The 27,636-nt window shown below is 40.3% G+C and overlaps 1 protein-coding gene across 1 annotated transcript; it reads right to left on the bottom strand.

The window, feature by feature from the left end:
• On the bottom strand, positions 1 to 27,461 carry CIP2A (cellular inhibitor of PP2A). Its single transcript, XM_065652845.1, has 21 exons — positions 27,357 to 27,461; positions 25,720 to 25,867; positions 24,475 to 24,587; positions 21,799 to 21,893; positions 21,069 to 21,165; positions 20,664 to 20,786; positions 20,359 to 20,504; positions 19,564 to 19,639; positions 18,162 to 18,389; positions 17,514 to 17,673; positions 16,513 to 16,654; positions 15,661 to 15,760; positions 14,686 to 14,804; positions 9,404 to 9,596; positions 6,481 to 6,555; positions 6,287 to 6,397; positions 5,615 to 5,811; positions 3,860 to 3,973; positions 1,874 to 1,956; positions 1,262 to 1,401; positions 1 to 171 (listed from the first exon to the last, which is right to left on the bottom strand). The coding sequence occupies exons 1-21, from the start codon at positions 27,456 to 27,458 to the stop codon at positions 1 to 3; spliced, it is 2,733 nt and encodes a 910-aa protein (XP_065508917.1). The 5' UTR covers positions 27,459 to 27,461.
• Between the last annotated feature and the right edge of the window lie 175 nt (positions 27,462 to 27,636).

Here is a 27,636-nt window from a genome sequence, read left to right on the forward strand (position 1 = left end):
CTATAAGGAGAGGTTCACTGTTTCTGTGCTTAACTTGCCACCACTTAGACTGTGAATCATTGCAATCATATTGGCATGTCTGTTCAGTTCTTCCTTCTGTAGTTTTACAAGCGCTTCTTTTTCTTCCAAGCGTCCTTCTAACTGGGATTTTTGAACTTCCAGAGAAGACGCCTGCAGAAACACACCAAATGTTATCATTTCTTTCATTATCAACTGAAAAACATATACAATACAGTGAAAGCTGAGTGGCCTGTTGGTGAATTTAAGGAAGAAATTAAACAGCACAGTTTCAAAATTAAAAGCTTGTTTCAGAAATATCTTTCTCAGCTATACATTTGTTGCAAATGAATGATTAAAGCTACTGTCACATTTCAAAACGTTAGATACCATGGGAAAGCACCAACTCCCATGTTACCATTGTCCTACTTAAACAGAAGTGTTCACAGTTAAGCCATCCACATTTCATTTCAAGCCCCACACTGGTAAATATTTACCGAGAACAAGGGAAATATTTGCTATATGGCAGATAATATTGCCTGGAGAGATTAGCCTTTGCTTCCAGGGAATGGAAATACAGCAAGTGCTTTGCCAGTCTGCACAGTTTGTGACTGCTGATCAGTTTGCATGTACAATGAATTTCTCCCTTGGGACTTTACCAGCAAGGACATACAGGCTGCACTGAAGTTTTCAGGATTTTGTTTTGGTTTTTTTTTTTTAGACATTGCCTGGTTAACTCTGTTTTGAAAAAAGACACCATTCTTCTTAGAGATAGAAATAGATATTTTATTAGAATTTCTAAGATCAAAAAGAAAATCAGATGCATTTTGGTACGTACATATGTAGCATTGGCACCTTAATTCAGGACGCAAGAAAGGGGAGAAAGTAAGCCAATCCACATCTTACAGTAGTCAAAGCTACTGAAAAGGGGTGTACTATGTTCTCTTATTTAATATTGCACTACAATTGTGTTCTGGCTTTTTGTTGTTGTTGTTTTTCCCCCAAACATTATGTACTCACTCATATGCCTCATGTAGCCTCATTAGAGCCTGACTCTGACTTCTTTTCTCCAAAATCCAAGCTCAGCTACTCAAAACTCAAAAGGTATACAATTAAGGCTGAGAGAATTTGTTCTTGTTTACTGCATAGACTGCTCTAGTTTCTTTAGCCACTTTATTACTGAAATATTGATTTACTAGCTTGAGCAGTTCTATAGATATCTACAATTCTGGTCTCTAGAATGCAGGTGCAAATAATATCTTACCTTGATACTCAGTTCTTTCCTTGCTTGTTCTGTTTTACTTAATTCCTTTCTAAGAATATCTATTGTTTGTTCCATATCTGTTTTTTCTTTCTGTTGAGTTTTCAGTTTTTCTTCCAGAACTTTTATTTTCTGTTGCAAGGCTTAAGAAAACAAATACATCGAAAGATGGGTTGCCAAACTTAGAAAAGAGATACTGCATTGCCTAAGAAACAAGCGGTTTTTTTAGACTCTGCATGGCTGCTCATAATTGAATTACTGAGTAGTGCCACCTAGTGCTAAATTTTAGTGGTTGCATCCAGTAATTTGCAGAAGAGTTAAACTCTTAATTTGCAGTTCCGACAGAAAATAGTTCTAACGGGCATGCTGACTAACACATGATGCTGTGCAGAGATTAAGTGGAGTCCATATAGTTTGGGAAATCACGTTTATGTATCCTTTCAAAAAAAAAAAATCTATATTTGTTTCGTTCAGCTGTTAAATTATGTATCCCTGGCTAACTTTAAGATTTACAAGTTACTTAGTAAGATATAGCTGCTTATCCAGAGCACATAACAACATCTAGTTGATCCAGTTAGTTCTCTACGTTCAGTGATCTTTAGGTAAGTGACTTACTTGCTATTTTGTCATCTCTCTCCTGTAGCTGTTGCTGTAATTCTTTTACGTGATCTTCAGCTTCTGCCAACTGTGCAGCAGTCCTAAAATTACAGAGAAATAAATTTTAATTATCAAAGTGAGATATGCCACCGTTTTTTTGTCCTAAGAAACTAGCATGATTTTTGTATCATTTCCAATTGCTGTCAGGAGCTTCATATCAACAGACTTACGAATTTGTGGGCTGTGAGTACAGACAGATTTTTTCCCCGTTTTCCTCCCATGAAACAGTAATTTCCATTCTCTGATCACAGACATACAGTAAAAAGGTCCATACGTGGAGATTAGACACCAGAAACTGTTGCTTTTGATTACAGCCACAAAGCATTCAGAATACCACGATAGAACTTGAAATTGTCATTCAACCCAAGTCAAAATTCACTGTCATTAGTGACTGAGAAGGCTGAGGTTTTAACTTTTAGTATGCTCCTGAAGTGACAATACCATTAGGAAAACCTGTTTAGGTTATCGTCCATGCAAGCACATCTATGCATAAAGGTTTTCCAAATACCATTCTGAACATCTTCCGGATTGTCACACAACACTCAGAGGAAAAAAACCAAACAAACCAACCCAAAACATCAACCAACCAACAACCACCACCACCACATTTTATAAGATATTGCCATAGCTCATAATAGGTCTGCCACAATCCTCACTAATTAGGATAATATTTAGTTTCCAGCATCATTTAATATGTAGGTACTGTCACCTACTAGTATTACAGCTGTAACCTGAGCACTTCATACTCCGTGAAGCTAATTTACTTTTTCTATTACTAGTTAGCCTAATTTCTAAGGCATATTCTCTCTGCCACTTGCCTTAAGTAGTGGCATCTACTGTCACTCTTGTTTACCTGTTTATCCACTCAGTATCTACCAGTTTCTAAGCTGCAGCCTCTAGCAAGAGATGAGGGGAGTATATTTGCGTGGTCTCCATTTTATTCATGGCAGTTCAAGAATATCTATATAATAACTGCTCCTCTGACCTGCCTTTAAAAAGGGGCAGCTTTCATCAGAATACCTCCCCAATTACACCGAGCTGCATGTTGCACCATTGCAAGGAAGTGTCTGAATTTATTCAGTAGCAAACTAATGTATTGGTAGGAAAATTTTTCCAGTTGAATCAAAACTCAAGGCAGTGACTTGGATTGCTCTGATTACTGACAAGGCAAGAGCCTGGAAGGATGAAGTGAACTTTGCAAGTAAAACCAAGAATAGCATTTTATTTCTAAACTGAATACAAGGGCTGGCTATGAGAATATTTTAAAGATATCTTCTGCAAAATTAGGTATTAAATAACATTTTTCAAATAGGAACTCTATTCCCTTAGTTATATTGGTGAAAAGTACATTGGACCTCTATTTCAATCCATCAAAAAGGAAAAAAATATAGTTGGTCCTCAAGAAGACGTAAGTAATAATAGTTTTATGGTTGAGAAATGACGTTTTATACCACAGACTGAATAGCAACTATCACTATTTCTAATATAATTTTAAAACATATTAATTCAGTGGGGTTGTTTGTTTTTTCTTTTTTTCCTTTTCTGATCTGACAACATTACAAGGAAACCTTGCAGGTTAAAAGGAAATATGTGAAAATACTTGGGTGAAAACAGCATTTAAGAACTGAACAATGTAACAGGCACCTCCCTCCTCCCCCACATACACCCAAGAACTGGGTCACCTTCATGACTTTAATTCCTACTGTCATTGAAGTCTGTGGGTATTCCTCCCCACCCCCAATCAATACAGGAGCAAACCACTGAAGTCACTACCATGAATTTTAGTCTAACATACACATATAAAGCAACCCTGAAGCATCTTTTGTTTCCTCTAATTCCATTTCTTAGATGTTACTTAAAGCACAATTGAAAATTTGAGACTGAAGTGTTATTTAGGCTTACTGTTCATCTTTAATTTGTTTAAAAAGACTGAATTGAACTTACCTGTCATTCTGCTGCTTGAGTGATTCATTTAGTTTCTTCATTGCTTCCATTTGTTTATTTAGTGAATTGTATGTAATCTGTAGATCTTTATATTGTCTTTCAGTTGTTTCATACCTACAAATGAATTAGGGGGTTATGGTTGAAGAGTATAAGTGCTTTTGAGAAGCTTTTACTTTAACAGTTTGTCAAATAAACATACTTGGCTTTATCGGTGCAATCATCCCACTCCAGCTAAAACATGCTTTGGAGGGGAAGACAGAGGGAGTTGGTTAAGGATTTTTTGGTGGTAGTTTGTTTGGGTACTTTGTTTTAAATGAACATGCCTGGGGGGAGGGAGAACACCAATACACAACCAAAATCAAACCAAGCTTTGGTGGATCCCTTACATATCCTTATTTATTACCAGTCAGAAGCAACCTTCCTCCACTAGAAATCTCTTATGAACTGCTAAAACATATACATGCCTTTAGAAATTTGACATATACGAACTGTTATAAATTAGCTATTTACAGTCATCTTTTAAGAGACCCTTTGAGTCAGTCTATGACCTCCAGTTGTCTGGTGAAACTAAAAACTGAACATACTGAAGGCAATGCAATGTGCAATTAATACAAGTTTATGAGGTACATCTCATGCTCTAAGAAAATGTTTTCCTACCAAAAGGAAAATTCTCTCCCCTGCTGTCAGTTATATGATTGTTTTTTAAGAAACCCTATATTTAAAGCATGCACATTGTTTAGAAAGCAAATTTTTGCTTTATAAAGGCATTGTAAGAATCAGACAGCTATTTTATTCCTACTTTGGAGAATTTATAACCGTTATATACTAGATTGAAGCTGGTTTGTTGCACATAAATTAGTCAAGTACATGTTCAGAGTGTATGGCTGCATACAATTCAAGCAAAAAAGGAGGCACTTCCACAGTGACCATACTAGCTACTTATTCAAGAAATTTGATAATGGACAAAAGTCTTAAATGTTTTTCCTCCCTCAATGAATCCCTTATTGGCAGCAGTATGCCTTAATTGTCTAATATAATGCCTGCTCCCATTACTAAGCAAGAAAGCTGCTCTCAAGTTTTATCAGCTGCTTTGCCTTGCTGACACCTAGTGACGAGACCAATCCATGTGAGTGGAAAAGCCAAAGCTGTTTTAAGCCTTTATTCTTGCAAAGCATATTCTATTTCCATAGTTTCAATCCTTATGTACTTTTTAAGTCTCACATGTCCTTTTTAAGCTTAAGATCCCAAAGAAATAATGCTTATAAATAAATCAGGACACACAGTCCCTACTTACTTTTACCTAGTTGCAGTCAAATTTGCTACAGAAGTTACCAAAGATGGAAGCTCCTACCTTATACAGACATACTGTACTGACTGTTTCTCCAGACTATTTATAGCATGTTGTCAAGACAGCACATAAGATCAAAGAAAAAAAGCCAAGAGTATGGTATAATACTAATAGAAACTAAGTGTTGTTGTTTCCTTTTCTTAGAGAACAATGTTAGCATGAACTTTGTAGAAAAGGTATTTCCTGAACTGGATCTTCAACACCTAGAAGTTTATAGTTTTCACTCCATTTAACATATTAACTTCTAGAATGGCTTAAGTTAATTTCACTGACAAGTATATAGCAAAAAAAAAAAAATTTCACTTAAAAACATTAAGTAGCATGTAATGTTGCCCTTATAATGTGTTTAGGCCAGGAAAGGGCTTTATCACGCTTTGAATATGAAGTATTTTGCTTAGAGATCTTACCTCTGAAGAAGATCAACAGAGGATTTTTTCAGTATTTCATGTTCTTCAGCAACTGTTTGCAGTTTCCTGTTGTGTTGAAAGAGCTGTTCAATATCAGTCTGTGCTCTTTCAGATTCTACCTGCTGAGCTTTCAGCAAATCATTAAGTTCTTCATTTCTTCGTTCTGCATCCTTCAACATTGCAGCAAGAGTTCTTGCCTTTGAGTGGAAAGATACACCCCATTAAAAAAAAAATTTCACAATTACAAGCAATTCTGTTTCGCAAGTCACTTTGAAATAGGCATATTTGAAGCCATAGATCTAAGAGTAAAATGCCATCAGCTACATTAAGAAATTGATTTCTCTCACCTAATATTAACTACAAATTAATTTGTTTACTCTAAATTCCTTTAGCTGCCTTTATAGACAGTGTGATGGTGAAGGGAAGAAAAAAGTAAAAGATGATGCATTTTAGCTATGGATTTAGTAATCTGCAGCCCAGTCTTCATTACAGCCTTAGAACGCAAAGTAAAATAGGTGATTTACGATGAAAATCAAGACCGCTTTAAAGTGCAAGCATAGCTTACAGCTAAGCAGTATGAAGTTTCCACACATGCAATCACAGTTGAATCTCCCCAGACAATTTTTTACTCAGCCCCACCCCAAGTCCCAGAACGAAGCTTCTGCTACTTACCTCAGACTCAGCCTGGGCTCTCTGACATCGGTACTGAGCCATCAGCCTGTCAGCCTGGGCCAGAGCCAGCGTCTTTGCTTCCAAAAGGTCTTGCAGCCTGGTTTCTTTAGACTGTACATAAGAAGTACATTCAGAAAATGTTAATGAAAAATGTTCAGGCAACAACGTACCCATTCACATTAGGTCATACTCACTGCTAATGCCGACAGCTTCTGCTCATAGACATCCATTATGTCAGATATCCTCATATCAGTGATTGGCTCCTTCATCTGTGGAAATATTTTCCAATTACTGCTACTGTAAATTGGTATTTACTTAAGTAACATGTGCCTAAAGAGCTCAGTAGTTTTGTGAACTCCACCTGTCTACTAGCTTTTCAAGTTCTTATTTTTATATCTGAGATTATCTGCTCAAAGGCATCCACCTGACTCTTGCAGAAAGTTTGCAAATAATTGAACCATTTAGGCTGAATAGGATTCAACTGCATAAGCACTATGAAAAGATAACATCACCACTCTAAAGTGGTTCCCCTTGGTCTCATCTTTGCTGGAGAATTAGCAATCCCCTCACAGGACACCTAAAGTAATTTGCCCTAATATTAACAGCATGAAAAACACATAGCTAAAAATTATTCTTCATACTCTGTGGCCTTCTCACGACACACAGATTATGAGAAAAGGCCCAGGAAAGTTGTTCTGAAAGGGTACTATCCAGAATAGAACTTGCTATGTTAAGCCACTGACTTAGCAGAGGAAATTTATTTACCATATATGGCACAACAAGTCCTAGGTGTTTATTTGCAGATGACACCAAGCTGCGTGGTACAGCTGACAGACCTGATGGACAGGATGTCATCCAGAAGGACCTGGACAAGCTCAAGAAGTAGGCCCATGTGAACCTCATGAGGTTCAAAGCCAAGTGCAAGGTCCTCACCCGGGTCAGGGCAACCTCCAATATCAATACAGGCTGGGAGACGAAGGGATTGAGAGCAGCCCTGCAGACAAGGACTTGGGGGTGCTGGTGGATGAAAAGCTGGACATGAGCCAGCAATGTGCACTTGCAGTCCAGAAAACCAACTGTATCCTGAGCTGCATCAAAAGGAGTGTGGCCAGCAGGTCAAGGGAGGTGATTCTGCCCCTCTGCTCTGCTCAGACCCCACGCGGAGTCCTGTGTCCAGCTCTGGAGCCCTCAGCACAGGAAAGACACGGAGCTGTTGGAGAGGGGCCAGAGGAGGCCACAAAAATGATCAGAGGGCTGGAACAGCTCTGCTGTGAGGACAGGCTGACAGAGTTGGGGTTGTTCAGCCTGGAGAAAAGAAGGCTCCAGGGAGACCTTGTTGCAACCTTTCAATAAGTGAAGGGGGCTTCTAAGAAAGATGGAGACAGACATTTTAGCAGGGCCTGTTATGATAGGACAAGGGGTAATAGTTTTAAACTTAAAAGAGGGGAGATGTAGACCAGCTGTAAGGAAGAACCTTCTTACAATGGTGGTGAAACACCAGCACTGGCACAGGTTGCCCAGGGAGGTGGTCGATGCCCCGTCCCTGGAGACATTCCAGGCCAGGTTGGACGGGGCTCTGAGCAACCTGATCTAGTTGCAGATGTCGCTGCTCATTGCAAGGGGGTTGGACTAGATGGCCTTTGAAGGTCCCTTCCAACCCAAACTATTCTATGATTAAAACATATGCCCAAGTGACAGAGCTACTTGGTGATTTCAGGATATTTTTTCTTAGGCAATGTTACTGTAATACCTGTTTTGAGCAGCTGTTCACATATGCTGATGTGCAACCAAGTAATTGCTATCCCAGCTGTTGATACAATGAACACCTACTGAAAAGCTACCATCTCTGCATCATTTTGAACCATCATGTAAGTTCTGGGTTTTTTTTGCGTATTAACAGTAGCCCCCACATAGCTCCAGTTTATTTTCCTGTCTGCAAACACTTCAACTCTACATTCTTTTTAGATATTAGTACTACAGGAAAAGCTGCTACAAGTTCCCTTCACTCTCTCTGCACAGTAATACTGCTAGAAGCATTTTCTCAATTACGTTTTTACACACATTTGAGCTTCACACAACATAAGGAACACACATAGAGATGAAGTACTGGACTTTAAGTGAATGTGAATATTGATTTTTAAAGGAAAGTTCTACTAATTAGAAGGTCTAAGAAAAGATTCAGTCAACAATTCATCAACAACTTTCTCCCCTCAAAAATCAAAGCAGCTTTACAATCTGTCACATTACTGGAAGCTGCTGCACCAGTGCTGTTGGGCACCTGCCTACATTAATACATACACAGCAGTGCACCTACAGATTCTCACATGCAGTCCTGAAAAGGATGATCAGTAGGACCATCCAGTAGCAGAGCACAAAGTAAGACAATGAGGATTCATTTGACCTTTTTTCAGTATTATTCTAGCAGCTGACTGGAACTGGTAGCTCACTGAGATTCATTCTTATCATTTACAACAAAGAGAGGAGGGTTGCTGTAAGAGTCGGTCTGAAGAACAGTATTTGCCCAAACATCGCCATCAGGGACTTGGAGAACAGATGGCCTGATAGAAAGAATTGGACAATGACTTGGAGAGAGGCCTGAGGAAAAGAACTGTGTTGTACAGGTCTCTCCGACCCAGGGGCTACAAGTAACAATGGCTGCTGTATGGACTCCACCTGCTGCCTCAGCCAAACTTGCCCCCACCTCCCCCCTGCTACTAAGGCCAACGAAGAAAAGCACGCGCAGAGGCTTGCCAAAAGTCTTGAGGTCACCCAACGGACCAGAAAGGGACCCCTGAACTGAGGCGATGCAGGCGCAGACAGGTTCTGGCAAGCGAAGTGGGGACTCTTCAGGCCTGTGTAGTTAAGCCTGGATTGCGAAAAAAGGCCTCAATCTATGGGAGTGAGGAAGGGTGAAGAAGCATAAAAGACGATTCCCGACTGGACATCGTTGAGATCTCCCCACTAAAGGATCCCGGATCATGACGGAGGACTGGCAGGAATGTAAACTGAATTCAACTGATCCATGTGCTATAGCCTGACACTTTGATTTTAATTTCCACACCCCTCCCCAGTAACAAAATGTCAAATATTTAGTAACAGTATATAAATTCTACTAACCTCTAGTCCAGAATGAAGTTTTTGTATTAATTCCTGAATATTCGAAGTTGTGGATGCATCACTTGAAGGACAGGATGAAGAGCATCTCACTGAAGTAACATTGGTCACAGTTGATTGCATTTGGATTCTTTTTGATGCATGCTCCATTTCTTGTTGTCTGTAAGCATTATTTGCTGCAATGCTTTCACCAAGCCTGCATAAAACATAAAGGCTGTTAAGGAAACCATCTGCTACAAACATTCTTGCAAGGACTGAGGATGAGAATAATTTCATAACACTAATTTCTCTTTTGTTGAAAACAGACTACTGGGAACAGTCACATTCACATTATCACATAACGTTAAGACATAGTATCAGATATGCCCAAACTGTCCAGAGATATAGGAAGCAGAAAAAAAAAATTAAAGGCTGTCATGGCTGCCATGGTTAGCCTTGAGAAACAAATGCTTTACCTCACCAGAAAGGGCATGGTGTTCAGCTCTTCTTGAGCAGAAGAGATCACATCTGTCTCTTGTTAGCTGGAGAAACAGGTTATTTCACTTGTCATTACTCAATTTAATTAGGCCACTGTTTATAAGTAGGAAGACTCAGAAGGTATTTAGAAAGGATTATAATTAGGCATAAAAATAAGATTGAATCATGAAAAGGCAGAGTGCTACCAATAAACCTTTGTTTTCCTTGTCTGCAGGGCTGTTTTACAATACTATGTTGAGTACAGGACGTTTAACTTTGTAAGTTTTAACTGAATTTTAAGTATATGGATAAAAGTGCAATTGGTTAAAATTTGTATAGAGAAGAAAACACAAAAGCTTAGACATAAGTAATTACAGCACCTATATTCCAGTGTCTGTATGTAACTTGTGGTTGGTATTTTCAAGTCAGCTACTAATGACATGCTCCAAATCAGAGAGAATGAGGTCAAGAGCTGATTTTTGAGGCACCAGCCAAAAAATCATTTCCTCTCAATGAATTCCTTAATTACTAATTTATCCCAACCATTTCACTGAAGTGCTGTCTCAATTGCTTCCTAAGTGAACAGAGTATTTTTAACTTGCATTTATAGACATGTTATTTGGCTATTCCATTGCACAATTCCAGACATATTAGATTATACAGATCCTTCATTCTTCCAGCCTGAGTATTTGTTACTGGCCATTATAAAAGCATTTCCTATATCCACAAAATCATGTGATCATAGAATAGCCAAGGTTGAAAGAAGCCTCTAAACATCATCCAGTTCAACTCTCCTGCTCTAAGCATGTTGCCCAGCACTACATCCAGTAGTTTTGACTGTCTCAAAGGATGAAGACTCCACAGCTTCCCTAGGCAGCCTTTTCCAGCATTTGACTTCCCTTACAGTAAAAAGTTTTTCTCTCTCTCTCTATTTTTTTCTCTCTCTATTTTTATATATATATAAAGAAATTAAAAAGGTATTTTTCTTATAGTTCAAGTTTGTGCCTACCTCTTGTCCTGTCAATGGATACCACTGAGAAGATTCTGGCTCCATCTTCTTTGTTCCTTTCCATCACACATTTATACAGATTGATAAGATCCCTCCCAGGTCTTCTCAAGACTACACAATCCCACCTCTCCGAGTCTTACCTTGTATGACACACGCTTGTCCCTCAAACATCTCAATGCCCCTTCACTAGACTCACTCTAGTATGTATGTATCTCTTGTATTGGGGAGCCCAGACCTGTACACACCACTCCAGATGTGGTCTCACCAGGGCTGAGCAGTGAGGAATGGTCACCTCCTTCAACCTGCCAGCAATACTCTTCCTAATGCAATCCAGGGTGCTATTTATCATCTTTGCGATTCTTGAGAATAGAAGTTACATTTGCTTTCTTCTAGTCCTCAGGAACTCCTCCCAGTCACCATTATTGTCAAAGATAATCTGGGGTGGCCTTGCAATGACATCAAACTCCCTAAACACTCATAGATGCATCTGTCAGATCTCATGGACTTTTGCATGTGTTCAGTTTGCTTAAGTGTTCCACACCCTGATCCTCTGCTACCCTTCCTTCCTCTAGACTTTCCCATTGCTCTCAGGGACCTATGATTCCCAAAGGCAAATCATACCAGTGAAGGCCAAGGTGAAAAGGCATTGAGTACATCAAGCTTTTTCATGTCTTTTGTCATCAGGTCCCCTGGCCCATTCAGCAGAGAGGCAAACGTTTTTCATAGTCTATTTTTTGCTGCTGATGTACTGCTAGAAGTCTTCCTTTTTGACCTTCACACGTGTCAGCAGGTTCAACTCCAAGTGAGTTCTGGCTTTTCTAACCTCATTCCTGTGTACTTGGACACACTCTCTCTCTCTCTCAATTTCTTCCAGCTAATCTGTCTCTGCTTCTGCCTCTTGCATGCTTCCTTTTTATATCTGAATTTTGTCAGGAGCTCCTTCCAGGTCTCCTGCCGCATTTGATGGATTTTCTGCTCATTGGGATGGGATGGACAATTAAGGCCTTGAAGAAAATGATCCTTTGGAGAGGAGGGGTGAATAGGGTGGGACAGGAGGGGAAAAAAAAACAAAACAAAGAAACAACAAAACCACAAAACAAACAAAACAACACAAAACACACCAAAAAAATAACAGCCCTCCTTGACTCATCTCCCCAGGGCTGTATCCCATGGGATTCTTCCAAGCCAACCACGAAAAAGAGGTCAAGATCTACTCTCCTGAAGTCCAGGGTTCTGATTCTACTTTTTTCCCTGTTCTCTCCTCTCAGGAACTTCAGCATCACCATCTCATGGTCACTGCAACCAAGGATGTCAGTGACCTTCACAACCCCAAACAGTCCTTTCTGGTTTGTGAGAAATCAGGTCCAGTAGAATGTCTCCTGTCATCAGCTCCTCAATTCTCTCTATTAGGAACTGGTCAATGGTGTGCTCCAGAAACCTCATGGATTGCTTGTGCCCTACTGTTATCTCTCCAGCAGATATCAATCAAGGTTGTTAAAGTCTCCTACAAAGACCAGAGCCTGTGAACGTGAGGCTTCTTCCAGTTGTCCGAAAGGCTTCATCTACAACTTTTTTCTGATCTTGCAATCTGCAGCAGAAAACCACAACATTGTCCGTTTTGGTCTGCCCCTAGTCCTAATCAAACTCTCAGCTGGCTTATCTGTCCCAAGACAGAGTTCCATGCATTCCCTCTGCTCTCTCATAAAAAGGGCAACTCTCCTTTCTGGCCCATTCTTCCTAAAGATCCTGTAACCATCCATTGTAGTGCTCCAGTCATGTGAGCCATCCCACCACAAGTTTGTGATTCCATAGCCCTATAACAGCATGCAGACTTCCTTCCAGTTCCTCCTGTTTCTTCCCAATGCTGTGTGTATTATTTTGCAGGCATTTCAGAGAGGCACGCCACCTCAGTGATTTCCAAGGAAGAGTACGAGGGCTTTTCCCCCATAATATCGTCCTGTAGGCAATCTCTTATTTATGAGCATATTGGAGTCACCCAGTTTTAACCCTACTGTGATGATTGCAACATTCCTCCTGTTCACATAAACCCAAACCCTTTGTTTTCCAACCCAGTTTACTACTTGCTCACTTGATTGTTGGTCATCTTTTCCCCTCCCTTGTTGCTTTTAGTTTAAAGGTCTCCTCATCAGGTTGGCCAGTCCTTGATCCTCAGTCTCATGGTCATAGAAACCAAACAAAAACTGTTTCTGACACTTGTTGCACAACCAATTGTTGGCCTACAGAATCTGTCCACTCCTCCTCAAAAACTTGCCCCCTTCCTGGCAGAATCACGGGAAACATCATCTGTACCCCTATGACTTCCAGCCATTGCTATCATGAGTCTCCGTTTCCCACCCCAACCGGCATGAACTCTGACTGCCCTGCCTTTAGCACATCTGGGGTCTCAGGCACTTGAAACTGCAAGGTCTTGAAGAAAGATGTGGTTAATCTCTTCCTCATCATCTCTGATACTGACAGGCTGCTGACCTCCTGCAGCTCCTTCACTTGACACCACAGATCCTCAGCAACTCTACACCTCCTGCAGGCTAGAAGACCATCTCCTACTGCTCCAGCCCTAGTAAGAAGTTCTAAACAGTCCCTGCAGCCCAAGACTTCTGGAGCTGCATACCTCTTCTGAAACTCTATTTGGGTTGGGGCTTCAGCTTGCAAGATTTATTTTATACCTGTTTTGGTGGTTTTACAGACATTCCTCTACTTAAACAACATGCTCCCCTGCCCTGCACCCATATTTCTCTCCTGAAGTTTACAGCTAAGTAGTTATACTGACATTGTTGATACACAGTACTACTTGGTAATCATAAATCCAGCATTGATGTTTCCAAGATGAACACAGGTTTAGACTTATGACTGTGTTCTTATCACTGGCCTGGTTTTGGGTTATGATCAAAAGGAGTACGATTCCCTAAGGTGTAGAGGATTTTTTGTTTTTTAAAGTTCTTGTATGTGCCAATATGTTCAACAACCAAAGAACCACTATGAGGCAAATTACCATGATTCGGTTAATGTCATCTTCCTTTACTTTTTCGTCCCATATAATTAGTAATTCAGTCACTGTTCCCAGATAAGCTAGTTATGTCACAAGCCTTTCACTTGAGAAAACCAGCTCAAATGCCAAAAAGACATCCGATCTGAAAGTCCTTTTAAACAATTCCCATTTTTGTTTTTAAAAAGCTCTGCTAGCAAAATGGGAAGAAGTTTCAAATTGGTTTTCTAGGTTGCAAACACTGTCATACAATTTAAGATAGTCTTGCCTGTTCTATTACATCTACAGCATAAGGACCCCATCAAACAGAGCTTCTCAATATTTTTCCCCTACCTAGACCACCTGAAATATTATACTACCTGAATTGCCATCTGCCTGTGTCTTATCCTATTCTGTTCTTTCTTGGAAGTTACTGCAAAAGGGTAAGAAAGAATTTAGGAACTGTGTGACAATTCCTAAGAATTTAGGAGTGACATGTGTGACAAAATTCAGTAGAGAGAGAAATCTGACAGTATTAGACATACTCCATGTAGGAATTTTCAAGAACAGACTTCAGACAAATGAACGCTGAGGGACAGAAGTCAATCATCACTATGTTCTCTGGGATCCAATGTTAATTGAATACCATCAGCATTTGAACTACTTCCTCTGGCCTCCAAATCACTACTGTCTGTTAACTGCAGATAAAGAAGAACATGGCAATTTTTCTGAAGCTTCTGTCTCTGATGAACTGAAAGGAATACATCAAGAAACATCAATATCACTAAGTCCATAAAAATGTCAAATCCTACCAGACTACCACGAAAATAAACTTACACTATGGCAGGAAAATCCGGTAAGGGTGCAGCCTCAAACAGTATTCCAAGCCCCGCTCGGACTTGCTCTCTATGGTCTGATGTTAAAGCAAATGCCAAAGGTGTGATCAAGCGTTGATCCTAAAAGAGAAACTACTTCAGTCAAAACAAGATATAACAGTCAACAATAAAAAAACCCCACCCAGATATCACAATATCAAAGTCTATGAGCAGAGCTTAAGTTTTGAATAAAACACTTCTACCTTCTTAAAGTTTGCCCTTCTAAGTTTCTCAGCCTGAAGTCAAGGGAAGAGAAGTGATTTTAAAAATAGTTTACACTTCAGAGTATTTAGAAACATGTTCTCCTATTAAAGCCAAATGCAACAGGTAAAAAAAACTACTTTAATTCCTTCAAGTTTTCAATTGCTTGATTTCCATTATCAAGAGTCATAAGCTTAAGTCTTATAAAGATTTTCTGAGGACCACTAAACTCTCATTGCTACCCATTAAATTACACAATTCCCATTCTTGAAAGAAAACCTTCCAAAGGAGCATGAAGTGTTTGACTATCTGGATTAATTTTCCAGCCACAAAGAAAATTGTTAAGGTATCAACTGACTGATTACACAAAGTCACAAATTAGATGTATATATTTAATAGTAACCAACTCCACAAATAATTATACGGTTGTGACAACTTTTTCTGTTTTGCTACATTTAAACTGCAGTCCTAATAGAGTCTTAAAAGGACAATTGTTACCAGGCAGCTGAAATATGATTTCACATGCATTACTGAAATAAATGGACTAAAAGCAACTTGCTTTTATTTTAGAATTAACAATGAAATAACCTTTAAGAAGTGTGCCCAGGGGACTATATTGTCATAGAAGTTTTACCACTTCAGAGATAAGCACATAAAACCTTCAGAACTAAAATTACTGTAGTGCAATGACACCTTCCTCACAGGTATGCTTCATAAGACATTTTAAAAATCATACCTGTAAAATTTTGTAGAAGCTGACCTCCATACCAGGTACATCCTGCTTCAGTCTGCTCATCAGATCAAGTGTTTTCAAAATAATATCAGCAGCAAGTTTGCTTTTAAACATACAAATAGAAAAGCCAAGTGGAAGACAAAAAAGGCAGAACAAGATTTGTCAGACCAGCACTGATAAATAAATTCAATCGATTTAAAAAAAAAATTTAATAAATACCTTCACAACGAAGTTAAATATGTCTAGCAAGGCAACAATGCCAACACAGAGAGATCACCAAATTCCTTGGACATGCTGATGAGCTTCTCCAGCATGCCAAAGATGGCAACAGTGAAGATTAAAAAAACAAACAAACAAACAAAGGCACTTTCAAGTTGAAAGTGAGGAGGGTTTAATCATAGGTCCAATTATATTTCCCTGGGTTCTGGCCATATAACTCTTAGTTATATCAACATTCAAGTTAATGACAGCGAGTTGAAAGAATGTGTATTCCATTTGTAGTGCAATAATTCCCTCTTCCTCCCAATATGTGATATTTTTGAACTCTGGTTGCATAAAATCAAAATGAAAAAGTAGGTGCCATGAGCGGTTCTGGGAAGCTTCAACTTGGATAAGCTTGAGCTATGGCATGAGGTTTAAGTGCATTGTTCCACATAAGTGGATTTCCAGCTTATGCCAAAACCAATATTCAAATGGTTAACCTAGGTTTTACTTACTAAGTTTGTTTTAAAAACAGTATTGATTTACATGCATTTAAATGGCACTTTCAACTACAATTTACTTTCCATTGAAACAACATCACAATGGTCATACAGGTCTCACAAAATTGGATTTTAGATAAATTTGTGTGCTTACCACATTTTAGAGTCCACTACTTTTGTCCCAAAACCAGTATCAATCCCACTACAGGTAAATTGGTGTTCTATTAGAGACACGCACTGGCTGGCAGTCAGGACCTTCGAGGCACGCATTTTCAGTATGTCATCTCTACAGAGCAGTAGACCGAGTTAAGAATAAACTTCATATACCTATGCTTAGGTACTGGCACCAAAAGGCAATGTCTGCTAATACTAAGAGACACAAAAGTTAGTATACCAAAGGACAAGAGCTTCCAAAAATGCTCTTAAAACACAACTACATAAACCACTGAAGTCATGCTTAACTCACAAGCCAAGTAACCCTCACTTTTTAATTAAAACTCACACTTACGCAGAAACCAAGAGCTAAGGGAAATCACAATAAAATGAGTGGCATAAAGAAAGGTGATGAACAAAAGGCAGTGAGCAATCACTTCCTCATACAAGAACTAGTTCTCTAGGAGTGAATTAGTAAAGAGACTTTTTCCAGAGAAATCAGCTTAGATGCAGGACTATGTCCTGCAGTCATGTCCTTCTTACTACGTGACACTGTGGACAACAGGAATCCAAAAGGAGTGCAAAACCCTATCATTCCACGTTATTTTTCCGTGTTTCACTGATGTAAGTTTATATCATATTTGGCTGGGAGCTGCATGTGACTTAGCTAGATGAAAATATTATACTGATCAAGAAGATGACCACCCAAACTCTCCTTGCAAATACAAAAGAAAGCACTCATCTTCATTTTTGATCTGCAAAGTATTTCTACACTGTTGAATAGCCACCACATTTTATCCTGCACCACTGTATTACACAATAATTTCAAAGCAATTAGAAAGCTACTTAGGTCTGTCATCTTCAAAGACCTTAAGTAAAATAAGGGCAGCTATTGTCATTAAAAGCTACCAAAGTGACCCAAGATGGATATTTCTTTTAACATCTTACAGCAGATCATGTTGGAGGAATAATAAATTGCCAATAGGCACACGAAAAGGATATTTGTCAGGACGTTAATAGCCTTGACCATTCTTTCACACTTTTTCTTCACTAATAGCTCATCCACAATCTGTTCTGGCATCTGAAGATGATCAATAAGAACAGGCAGCAGAAGATCCACAAAGTGTTCAGCTGAGGTGCTGTTCCCAGTATTAATAACATCCTGTAATAAACACATTTTCATTTATGTCAATATTTAAAACTAAAGAACAAAGAAGCCAAGCCTACTCTACCCCTTCCTCCACCAGCCTGTCGTCTAACTTTCCCAGCCTCTTGCTATTTCAGGTTTAAGACCGCTGATGAGTATCATACTGAATGAGGAAGTTTAACAAAGAGCACAGAAACAACAGAAACTTCCTCACTTCTACAAGTCCTAGAAAGCAATTCTTTGATAGCTTTGTATCTGCCTCATGACTTCATGAACTGCCATATCTTCCACTTAGCTTTCAAGGCAGACTTGTTTCTAAAATGCAGCGTGACTTTAAAAGAAACATTTGTTTACAAAGTATGGAATTCTAGAACAGGGAGAATTTTATTTCTGGTATATTTCTACATGAATTTTTCAAGGCAAATGCTAACAGTTGTTTGAAAATCAATTAAAAATATCTAGCTGCTAAGAAGCTCTTTAAATTCAATTATCAGTCTTGGTACCTCAAAAATCTCTTTGAATAATTGCAATGCTAGAACTGAACAGTCTTCAGAGCCTTCCAATGGTTGGTTTGACAAGTGCACCAATGCAACAGATGGTTCAAAAGTCTTTGAGCGAGTCGTAAGTCTGGTATTTCCAGAGACCGGCAAGCCAGATGGTTCCAGTATTGCCTGCCGCAGGGTATGACGCAGTTCTATCACAGAACAGAAGGCAAGCAGCAGTTCTAAGATCTGTGTGAAGTGAATGAGAGTTCAAACGCTTTTAAATCAAGTACTTGTACAGAAATTGCAACTCCCATAGTACAAGTCTAAAAAGATACGTAAGTTCTATGCAACTCCTTTTAGCACTTTAAAGGTTTCTGAAGAATAGTTTTCTTTCCTTAAAGCCAAGTCAGCAGCAGAAAGATGGTTCATTAGAGTGGTGAAGGCTTGGGACAGCTGGCATTCAGTGTATTGCTCTCCTTTATTTAAAACAAAACAAAACCAACAATAACAACAAAAAAAACCCCACACATGACTGCTGGTTAGCAATCTAATAAGCAGTAGAAATGCACATACACTCAGAAAGAAGAAAGCTATAGAAGGGAAAATATTCTGACACACCAATGAATGCAGATGTGCAAACTCGGAGACAAAGGAAAGCACCCTGGAAAGCTCCTTGTCAATATGTATTTCTAAATAAAACCAACAAACAACAACATCATCACATACACAGAAACATCAGCATTTATCACTTACTATTATGTGAAATGCATCCATAAAAAAAAAAGCTTAAGATTCTTTTCACAGATGTGTTTAGCCCAAATATTTTCACAACATTTCATATTTTAGCCTCTAGCAACAGAGAGCCCACGTTTCATTTATTTAAGGCAGCAGTGAGACAAAGCTGAATGCGACAGTTAACTGCTTAACTGAACATGGCATTAAGTTGTTTGACTAATATAAAGAACTTCTTCCTAAATCTTTGAAATTAGCATCATCATTCCCTGATCATCATTTCAAAGTCTGAGTATTATTTCAAGTTTTAGCCAACGAAGTGGAACACACACTGCATTTTTGGTAGATCCCCAAATTTCTTATTAGCTAAAGCACAAAAAGTGTTTATGTTGGCTTTTTGCCTTTATGTCTTGTTGCCTGAAAGCAGACACACATAATCTGGAAAAAAACCAAAACAAACCAAAAAAACACCCCCAAAAAAACCCCACCAGCTATTACAAATTCAACCTGTCAGCCATTTGAAGAACTAGAAAATACAAACTTGGTGAACACCGTAGGTCACTTAAGAGTCATGAAGTATGTATTTCATTATTAACCCTCGTATACAAGGAACCTACTTATGACTACAGAAGTGGAACTAGATTAGTAGTTGTATGCTCTTACACTTAAACTGAAAAAGTATAAATACCTTAGACGACGAATCAGGATCCCTTCCATGAAGAAGATCCAACACTTGACCAAGGCATGAGGTAAAGTGTTCATATCTGCAGCATACATAGAGGAGGAAAAAAAAAAAAAAAAAAAAAAAGAGACAAAAAAAAAAGGAATTTCAACACTCAAACATTTATATGGAGTGATGAATGCAAGTGTCCTATTCTCCTCCTTACCCCCAAACACTTCAAGTATAGTGATAGTTTTGATGTCATTCCTATTTAACACAGACCAAACTTTAAAAATGTTATAAGAATTAAAGCAAATTCATTAACATAAGCTAAGATTTACCAGCTGTTTTTACTGCTAGATTTAGATTCCAATTCTGCAACTAAATTCTGCTCACTCAATTTGCAGAATGACTAGTTAAGCCCTCCACAGAACTACTCTGTAATGGCCTCCAGTGAAATTACTACAACTTCAACCATACTATTCCACTAGAAGAACATATAGGCCTGTAAAAGGCAAGATAGCTATTGCTCATGTTTTCTGACCACTGATACTTGTCCAGACAAAGAATTACTGAACATAACTATTCAATATTGCTTGAGTGACAATGAAAAAACAGATTTTGATCCACACTTCTGTGTGACACTAGTAACGCAAGAATCCTTTAGTTTTAAGTACAGCAGTTGTAATCAACTAGTTACATTCAAAAAGCATCTAGGGAATTTTTTCCAATGTTTGGTTCAGAATACAAAGAGCATACAGCAAAGGAACTGAACAAGAGCTTAGGAAAAACTCCCTGCACTTTTAGGAAGTGAAGCCATACCTGGTAAGATAATCTGCAACTTTGGGGTTCTTCAGAAGGTCCATGAGTAGATCAACAGAGTATTTTCTTGTTAGAGTACCGTCTCCATTTACAACAATATTGAATATTAACTGAAATGTCTGATGGATATTTCGAGCATGAAAGAGCTGAAAGGAAGAAGAAAGTTACGTACAGGCACGCACATACTTTGCTGGGTCTCTTACTTTGCTTATTAAAACTATCTGGCATTAGAATTTTATTTGGCAGTGTGACTATCAGTTTTATCTACAACTTAAGAATAGAACAGACTTCAAAATATCACTTACTTTTTCTCCTACTTCTTCATTTAAAGTGAGGCTTGATAAAACTGAAAGCGCAAACACAACCATAGTCAAACTACTATGGGCCAGGAAATTTATTAAGGTGCGATAGAAACTCTTCACATTATTCTAAAGCAAAAAGGAGAAACATAGGCATTACAAATTTTATTCTGTTCTATAAAAACATAAACCTTACATATTTTAGATATGTATAAATAAGCCATACAACTCATGAATAACAATATTAGAAACAGATTAGAATTGTAACTGTTCTCTAGGAAATCTATTTGGATCTATTTGGTTATCAGTCCCGCAAAAAAGACCATAAGAAATACAAAGGTGATTCACTAGAGTCCAGTAACTCTGTTTTGTCCTCAAGCCAGAGAATTGTGTCAAAAACAAAACTCTTACCAAAGATTTTATCTTAGTTTGAACAGGTAAGTTGTGACGACAGAGATTTGCCAGGAGTCCTAAACACGGTATTGTTACCTCATCTTCTGTGGATTGACTTAAAAGAAAAGTCCAGAAAGTCAAACAAAGACTTTTTATTAAAGCATCCAAAATTAGTTACAAGTATTTGGGGGCTGGAGGTGGGGTGGTTGGGGGACCCTCTATTTTGTTTTTGTGGGGGGGGGTTGTTTTGTTTTTTAACTAGACACCATTCTGCCAAGCCAAGCAAAATTCAGATTGCAATCCCCATAGTGTGGGCAGTTTTTAACTGAGCACATCTGTAAAAAAAACAGTATCAGAGACCAGTACTATCAAAGGTCCTTTATTGCAGGTGCTTTTAATAGTCACTAGATCTCTTAAAAGGACACTTGCACAAAATTCATTTAAGTCTAACATAAGTCTGTTCCTAATGACAAGCATGAATTTTACCCTGGTTCTTCTCTATGACAGCTCCCTGGGGTATGGGGATGGGCTAAGAGACAATTAATATCCAGTCACTGAAAGTACCACAACCACTGCATTTGACAGGCTGTAACATGGTTTTCAAAGAAAAAGAATCGGTTTACTTCAGAGCAAAAATGCCACAGCTCACTTTGGAGACCAGGTTAGTGCAACACGCGAATGGCCTTCAGAAAGTTTAGAAACTTAGCAGGTATTTCCCATAAGACAAGACAACTGAGTACACACTTACACATGATGCATTAGAAATGAAATTAATTCGTCGATGTTGGAACCAGCACAAAAGACAGGAACATTGTAGGTTAGCCTCTGCAGCAGCTGAATACTCTGAGGAAATAAAAAGCTGTTCACATGTGTCTTTCCTATAGCATCTCACTGAAGAATGTTACAAATTACAAAAGCTGGAACTGAAAGGACAAATAAGGCACCACAACTGAATTCACTGTCAGACGCTGTGGTGTTAACATAACAATTACACAAGCTGCTGCAAGCACATTGGGTCATGTCCTGCCACACTGATGTACTTATTAAAAGCCCAAAAGGATGAATAAGGTTTTATTTTGACAGAGGCATTACCTTTTTAGCCCATGCAATTCCCCCTTTGCCTCATCAGCACGTCCTCCATTCTGTCAGGGAGGAAGGGGCTTTGTCCTACTGAAAGATCTACAAGTTTCACTAAAATGCAAAAAGCGCTTTGCAACCTCTTGCAGAAATCATGCTTAGAGCAGGGGTATCAAACTCATTTTCACCAGGGGCCACATCAGCCTCACAGTTGCCTTCAAAGGGCCAAACGTAATTTTAGGACTGTATAAATCTGACTACTCCTACATTTATACAGTCCTAAAATTACATTCGGTCCTTTGAAGGCAACCATGAGGCTGATGGGGTCGACAGTGAAAACGGGTTTGACACCCCTGGCTTAGAGGAAAACAAGTTTGCTGTGAAGACTGCCAGCAGATCTAATTGTAGTTAAGTCCTTCATACAGCACCCTTTCAGTACATAACTGAATTAATATGAAGTTGATGTACACGAATATGACAAAAATCACAGCATAGGATAGCAGCTGAAACAAAATCTCATCATATAACTTACAGGTCTTATAATTGGGTCTACTTGGTGACTACAAAAATCTCTCCCACTGACTGGCTAGCCACCTGAATCCCTTTATCTTCTCCTACTCCAAGTGCTTTGACAAATAGACAAACTGTAAGAAAAGTGTCCTTTACTGGATGCTTGACTCATTTTGCACAGATCAAGGGCAACAGAACTGCTGGCAAATTCATCTTCTGTTTTCCCTCTCAGAAAAGAGGTGTGACCACAGGTAGCCAGCAAGTACTTGCTGAAAGCTCAGAGCCTCATGTGAGAAAACCTGTGCGTATTAAAAAAAAACCAACAAGTTTTGCCTAACCTTACTGTTCAATGCACAGAAAGGACATGTTAACATTGGTGAAGTCAGGCTGTGAGATATTAAGTGTTCACAAAGAATAATTTAAACCCACAACAATAATGTCTGCACTGGGCTCCTACAAGTCAGCTTCCACTGGCACAGCCCCTTGCACTCACTGGCAGACAACACCGAGCAGAGGGCAGGAGGCGCACGTGCCCTGCAGACCTTCCGTGAGAACTGGCAGCCACAGCTCTCATTTCACTCCTTCACAACGGTCCGTCAAAGAATTGATTAGACAAAACCATCTCCAAGCTTTTATGATGAACAGCAGGAGAAATAGCAAAATACCTCAGCTGGAAAATAACTTTACAAGGTCTAAAGCAGCGGTTTCTTGAAGTAACTTCAAAACGAGGGGGTTTTGTTTGTTTGGGGTTTTTGTTTGGTTGGTTTTGTTACATTCAGTTTTTTGCTTTGTTTCAATTAGAGCAGGCAAGAAGCACAAGCAAGATTAAAGAGAGAATACAAAGAACTCTATGCAGGTTAAAATCCTGTCATACAAGCCTCATACAGCAAACAACGTACACAGATAAGACCAACACCTCATATCAGATCAAGCTTTAAAAGAATTACATGCATGCACAGAATCACAGAATGTTAGGGATTGGAAGGGACCTCAAAAGATCATCTAGTCCAATCCCCCTGCCAGAGCAGGAACACCTAAGTGAGGTTACACAGGAAGGCGTCCAGGCGGGTTTTGAATGTCTCCAGAGAAGGAGAATCCACAACCTCCCTGGGCAGCCTGTTCCAGTGTTCCGTCACCCTCACTGAGAAGAAGTTTCTTCTCAAATTTAAGTGGAACCTCTTGTGTTCCAGCTTGAACCCATTACCCCTTGTCTTACTGTTGGTTGTCACCGAGAAGAGCCTGGCTCCATCCTCCTGACACCCACCCTTTATATATTTATAAACATTTATGAGGTCACCCCTCAGTCTCCTCTTCTCCAAGCTAAAGAGACCCAGCTCCCTCAGCCTTTCCTCATAAGGGAGATGCTCCACTCCCTTAATCATCGTTGTGGCCCTGCGCTGGACTCTCTCCAGCAGTTCCCTGTCCTTCCTGAACTGAGGGGCCCAGAACTGGACACAATATTCCAGATGAGGTCTCACCAGGGCAGAGTAGAGGGGCAGGAGAACCTCTCTTGACCTACTAACCACCCCCCTTCTAATACACCCCAGGATGCCATTGGCCTTCTTGGCCACAAGGGCACAGTGCTGGCTCATGGTCATCCTGCTGTCCACCAGGAGCCCCAGGTCCCTTTCCCCTACACTGCTCTCTAATAGGTCATTCCCCAACCTGTACTGGAACCTGGGGTTGTTCCTGCCCAGATGCAAGACTCTACATTTTCCCTTGTTATATTTCATTAAATTTTTCCCCACCCAACTCTCTAGCCTGTCCAGATCTCACTGGATGCAGTATAATAGATACTATATAAGAGCAGACAAATATAATTGTTAGCTCCTCTTACCTGTAATACGACTGGGTCACTGGGATTAGTAGAGCTTCGATGAACCACTCCTGCCAACACGCTGGTCAAATTGTAGGTATCCTGAAGAGCTTCTCTAGTCTCACTGTCTAAAGCTGGCATTTAAGAATTATTAACAAAATAACCTTATCTAATAGCGACCAATCTAAGCAGAAGCCAAAATCTTTGAGCAGCTTTTCATGTATATTTTAAGGTTTAAAAGCTTAAAATCAATTATCTCCATTTCTTGCTTCACACTGTGGTGGGCAAGTAGACTAAAACTGATACCTCAAGAGGGCTACTTAACAAGAGTTAAATTAAAAAGCCAGTTCTGCTTAGGCAGTCCTGGAAAAAATGTAGCAAACAAGGATGACAGGTAAAGCAACAGATCAATTGGAGAGGGAGTAATTCTTAAAATTTTCCAGACCCAACAGGTTGGAAAAGGTAGTTACAAACCCCAGCAACCAATATAATTTTACAGCAACTGTTTCAAAAACCTAAAAGGAAGCTCAAAGAGGCTAAAAACTCCAGGAACCAGAGGAGATAAACATGAGATCATCATGAAGGACTCAAATCTTGAATAATTACACATACATGACAAGAAACTAAGTAGGGAAGGGATAAGTTTTTTCCTTGTATAGGTAACCTACATACCTAGGTTATGGTGAGCACAGAGCTCCCTGAACAATGAAGTCCCAATTCTGTGAAAAGCGGAAATAATGCATCTCAAGAAACAAGTTAGAAGCAGTAGAACATATTTTGTAGTTGGGAAACTTGATGCACACAGGACCAGGCCACTGGAGAGCCCAAACTGCCACCCAGCAAACACTCCAATGGGAGAGGTAACTGAAGTGATGACAGTTGTTGATGTGACGTGGCTTCTCCCTCTCTTTGCATCCCCTATGCAGGTTTATCCACTTCATTAAAAAAGGTCGCCCCTTCAAGCTCCAAAAATCAAGGAAAAGAGAATAATTCCTCACCCTACCCAGCAAGGAAGCAAATTCTGACAAGCATGATCATCGCCATTTCACAGAGATGACTTCAAATCTGCTTCTCACGGTGACTCAACATCTTATCTGGCCTTGTACGTACTGCCAGTTGGCTCAGAACAAGCATTCCACTACCAACACTTCCTCTGTCTCGCCTTGTGCTTTTTCCGAGAGGTTCATCACCCATGCCACAGAATCAGCATCTGTCTCGTCTTCCCCTTCCCAGACCAAAGATAAAAAGTTCAGATGCAAACCTTACCCAGCTGCGATAGCAAAGTAACCACAGACAAGGTGAGAGATGGGTTTGTATTGGCATCCTCAAGGAGTTCTACCAGGCAACTGAGACATTCACTTGGTAGAATCTGGTTTGAAGCAAATAGTCGTGTAAGCTTCAGTCCAGAGATAACCTGGAGATGAAGGGAGAAAAATAACCTTAATTACTCAACTGCAACAAAGCATTTAACAAAAACATCAAAGCACAGATTTTGCCCTATTTGACAAATTGAAGATGTTAAGTGCCACTCTAAAAGGACATTCACTGGAAAAAAAAAAAAAAAAGAAAAAATCTGGTTTTAATTTCCCTTTCTCTTGGAGAGTACTAAGTTTACACTGTGATAATTTATAACATATTGGAGCTGCCTTTGCTTGCTTGCTGACAGCATCCATAGTAACAGCATTCTTCTTAATCTCACAGCTCTAGCAGAGGAATGCTTTGTATTTCTTCACACACTGAACAGAATTAATATCAGGTTACTCTTCATACGTTTAGCATAGATAAATGATAGGGTTTGTTTATATTGAAAGCACAACCAAACGGATTTCTCCACACAAACATTTAATAATCAGCCTTCAGCTCAGCCCAACAGCCTGCTTTCCACAGACATGGACAGGAACTCAAAGGCGCAGGAAGGACAGGCTGTAACAGGAGCTTTCAGAGCACTCTGTGCTTGAGACAAAAAAACAGAACCCGAGTTCAGGGAAGCCTCTACAAGAAGATGCTGAAAATGATACACTTGCCCATCAGTACAGGCAGGCACGAATTATACTTGGATAACAGAGGAACATAATGTTGGTTTTGCATATCCCTGTATATCTCTTTACAATAGATACATGAGAAAGTTCAACTGAACGCTAACTCTTATATTAATGTTTGAGCAATTAACAAGTAAATCTGTATTTGAACAAGGTACCTGGCAGATTAAGCAATTCAGTCAATGCTTCAATCTCTCACCACACCATGGTGCCCAGGCCAAGGCTGTACACAAGGCTCTACCTGGAGCTCAGACCCCCCTCAGCAGCAAACGCCTTTCATTACGTGTGGCATGAAACTGGCAAACACCTGATACAACACCAGCTCATCGGTCAAACTGCATTTTTAAAGTTGTGGAAGTAAACGATCCTTGAAGCTCAGAATTTCCGGGAATATGAAGAAAGCCCCGCAAAGGGCACACTATGTGCTTCACCTAAGTCCACGTAAGCATGTTGCACACCTCCATGAGCACACACAAACATCGTAAACCGCTATAGCAAAGTACACGGTCGTACTCCAGGGATGTGGCTGAACACTGAAGCGACCACCAGCTCCCCTGCCAGCCGGGCAGCGGGCGAGTGTCCCCGTCTGCAGGCGCTGGGCCCCGGGGGAGGCCGCGGGCCAGGCCGGGCGCCTGCAGCCAGCGGCGGGGCGGAGCGGGCCGGGACCCCGGCGGCTCCAGAGCCCGCGCCGCGGTCACCCAGGGCTGAGACGGCGGAGAGCAGCCAGCCGAGGCCGGGGCCCGAAAAAAGCCACCCGTGCGCACAGGCCCGAGGGGACACCACGGCCACCCGCACAAGCCCGGCCGCCCCGCCCCGCTCCCGCTGCGGCCCGGGAACCCCGACCCGACCCGGCGCCGCTCGCACCTCCAGGCCGCGCTGCAGCAGCGCCGCGTTGGGGGGGGTCTTGGCCGCCCGGTACTGCGTGGCTGCCAGGAGCAGGGACTTCATGCAGCCCGAGGCATCCATGGCGCCTCGGCCCCGCCCTCAGACTGTGCAACCACAAACTCCACTCGGATTTCCCGCCGCCGCCATTTTGAAGGGAGCGTCCACTGAGAGGCAGCGGCCGGACCCCGCGGGGCCTGACGGGAGAGGCCGCGGCCGCCGCGTTGCTGCAGGGGGAGGAGCCCGGCGGACGTCGCTCGGC

This window comes from Caloenas nicobarica, chromosome 1, assembly GCF_036013445.1.
Source record: "Caloenas nicobarica isolate bCalNic1 chromosome 1, bCalNic1.hap1, whole genome shotgun sequence".
Classification (NCBI taxonomy): domain Eukaryota; kingdom Metazoa; phylum Chordata; class Aves; order Columbiformes; family Columbidae; genus Caloenas; species Caloenas nicobarica.

Excerpts from the sequence above, each read along its gene's own strand:
- CIP2A (XM_065652845.1), bottom strand. The coding sequence starts at position 27,458 with ATGGATGCCTCGGGCTGCATGAAGTCCCTGCTCCTGGCAGCCACGCAG. Across the intron at positions 21,166-21,798 it reads TCATTTCTAATGCATCATGT|TCAATCCACAGAAGATGAGG; the intron begins GTAAGTGTGTAC and ends TTTTCTTTTAAG. Across the intron at positions 172-1,261 it reads GGAAAGAACTGAGTATCAAG|GCGTCTTCTCTGGAAGTTCA; the intron begins GTAAGATATTAT and ends GTGTTTCTGCAG.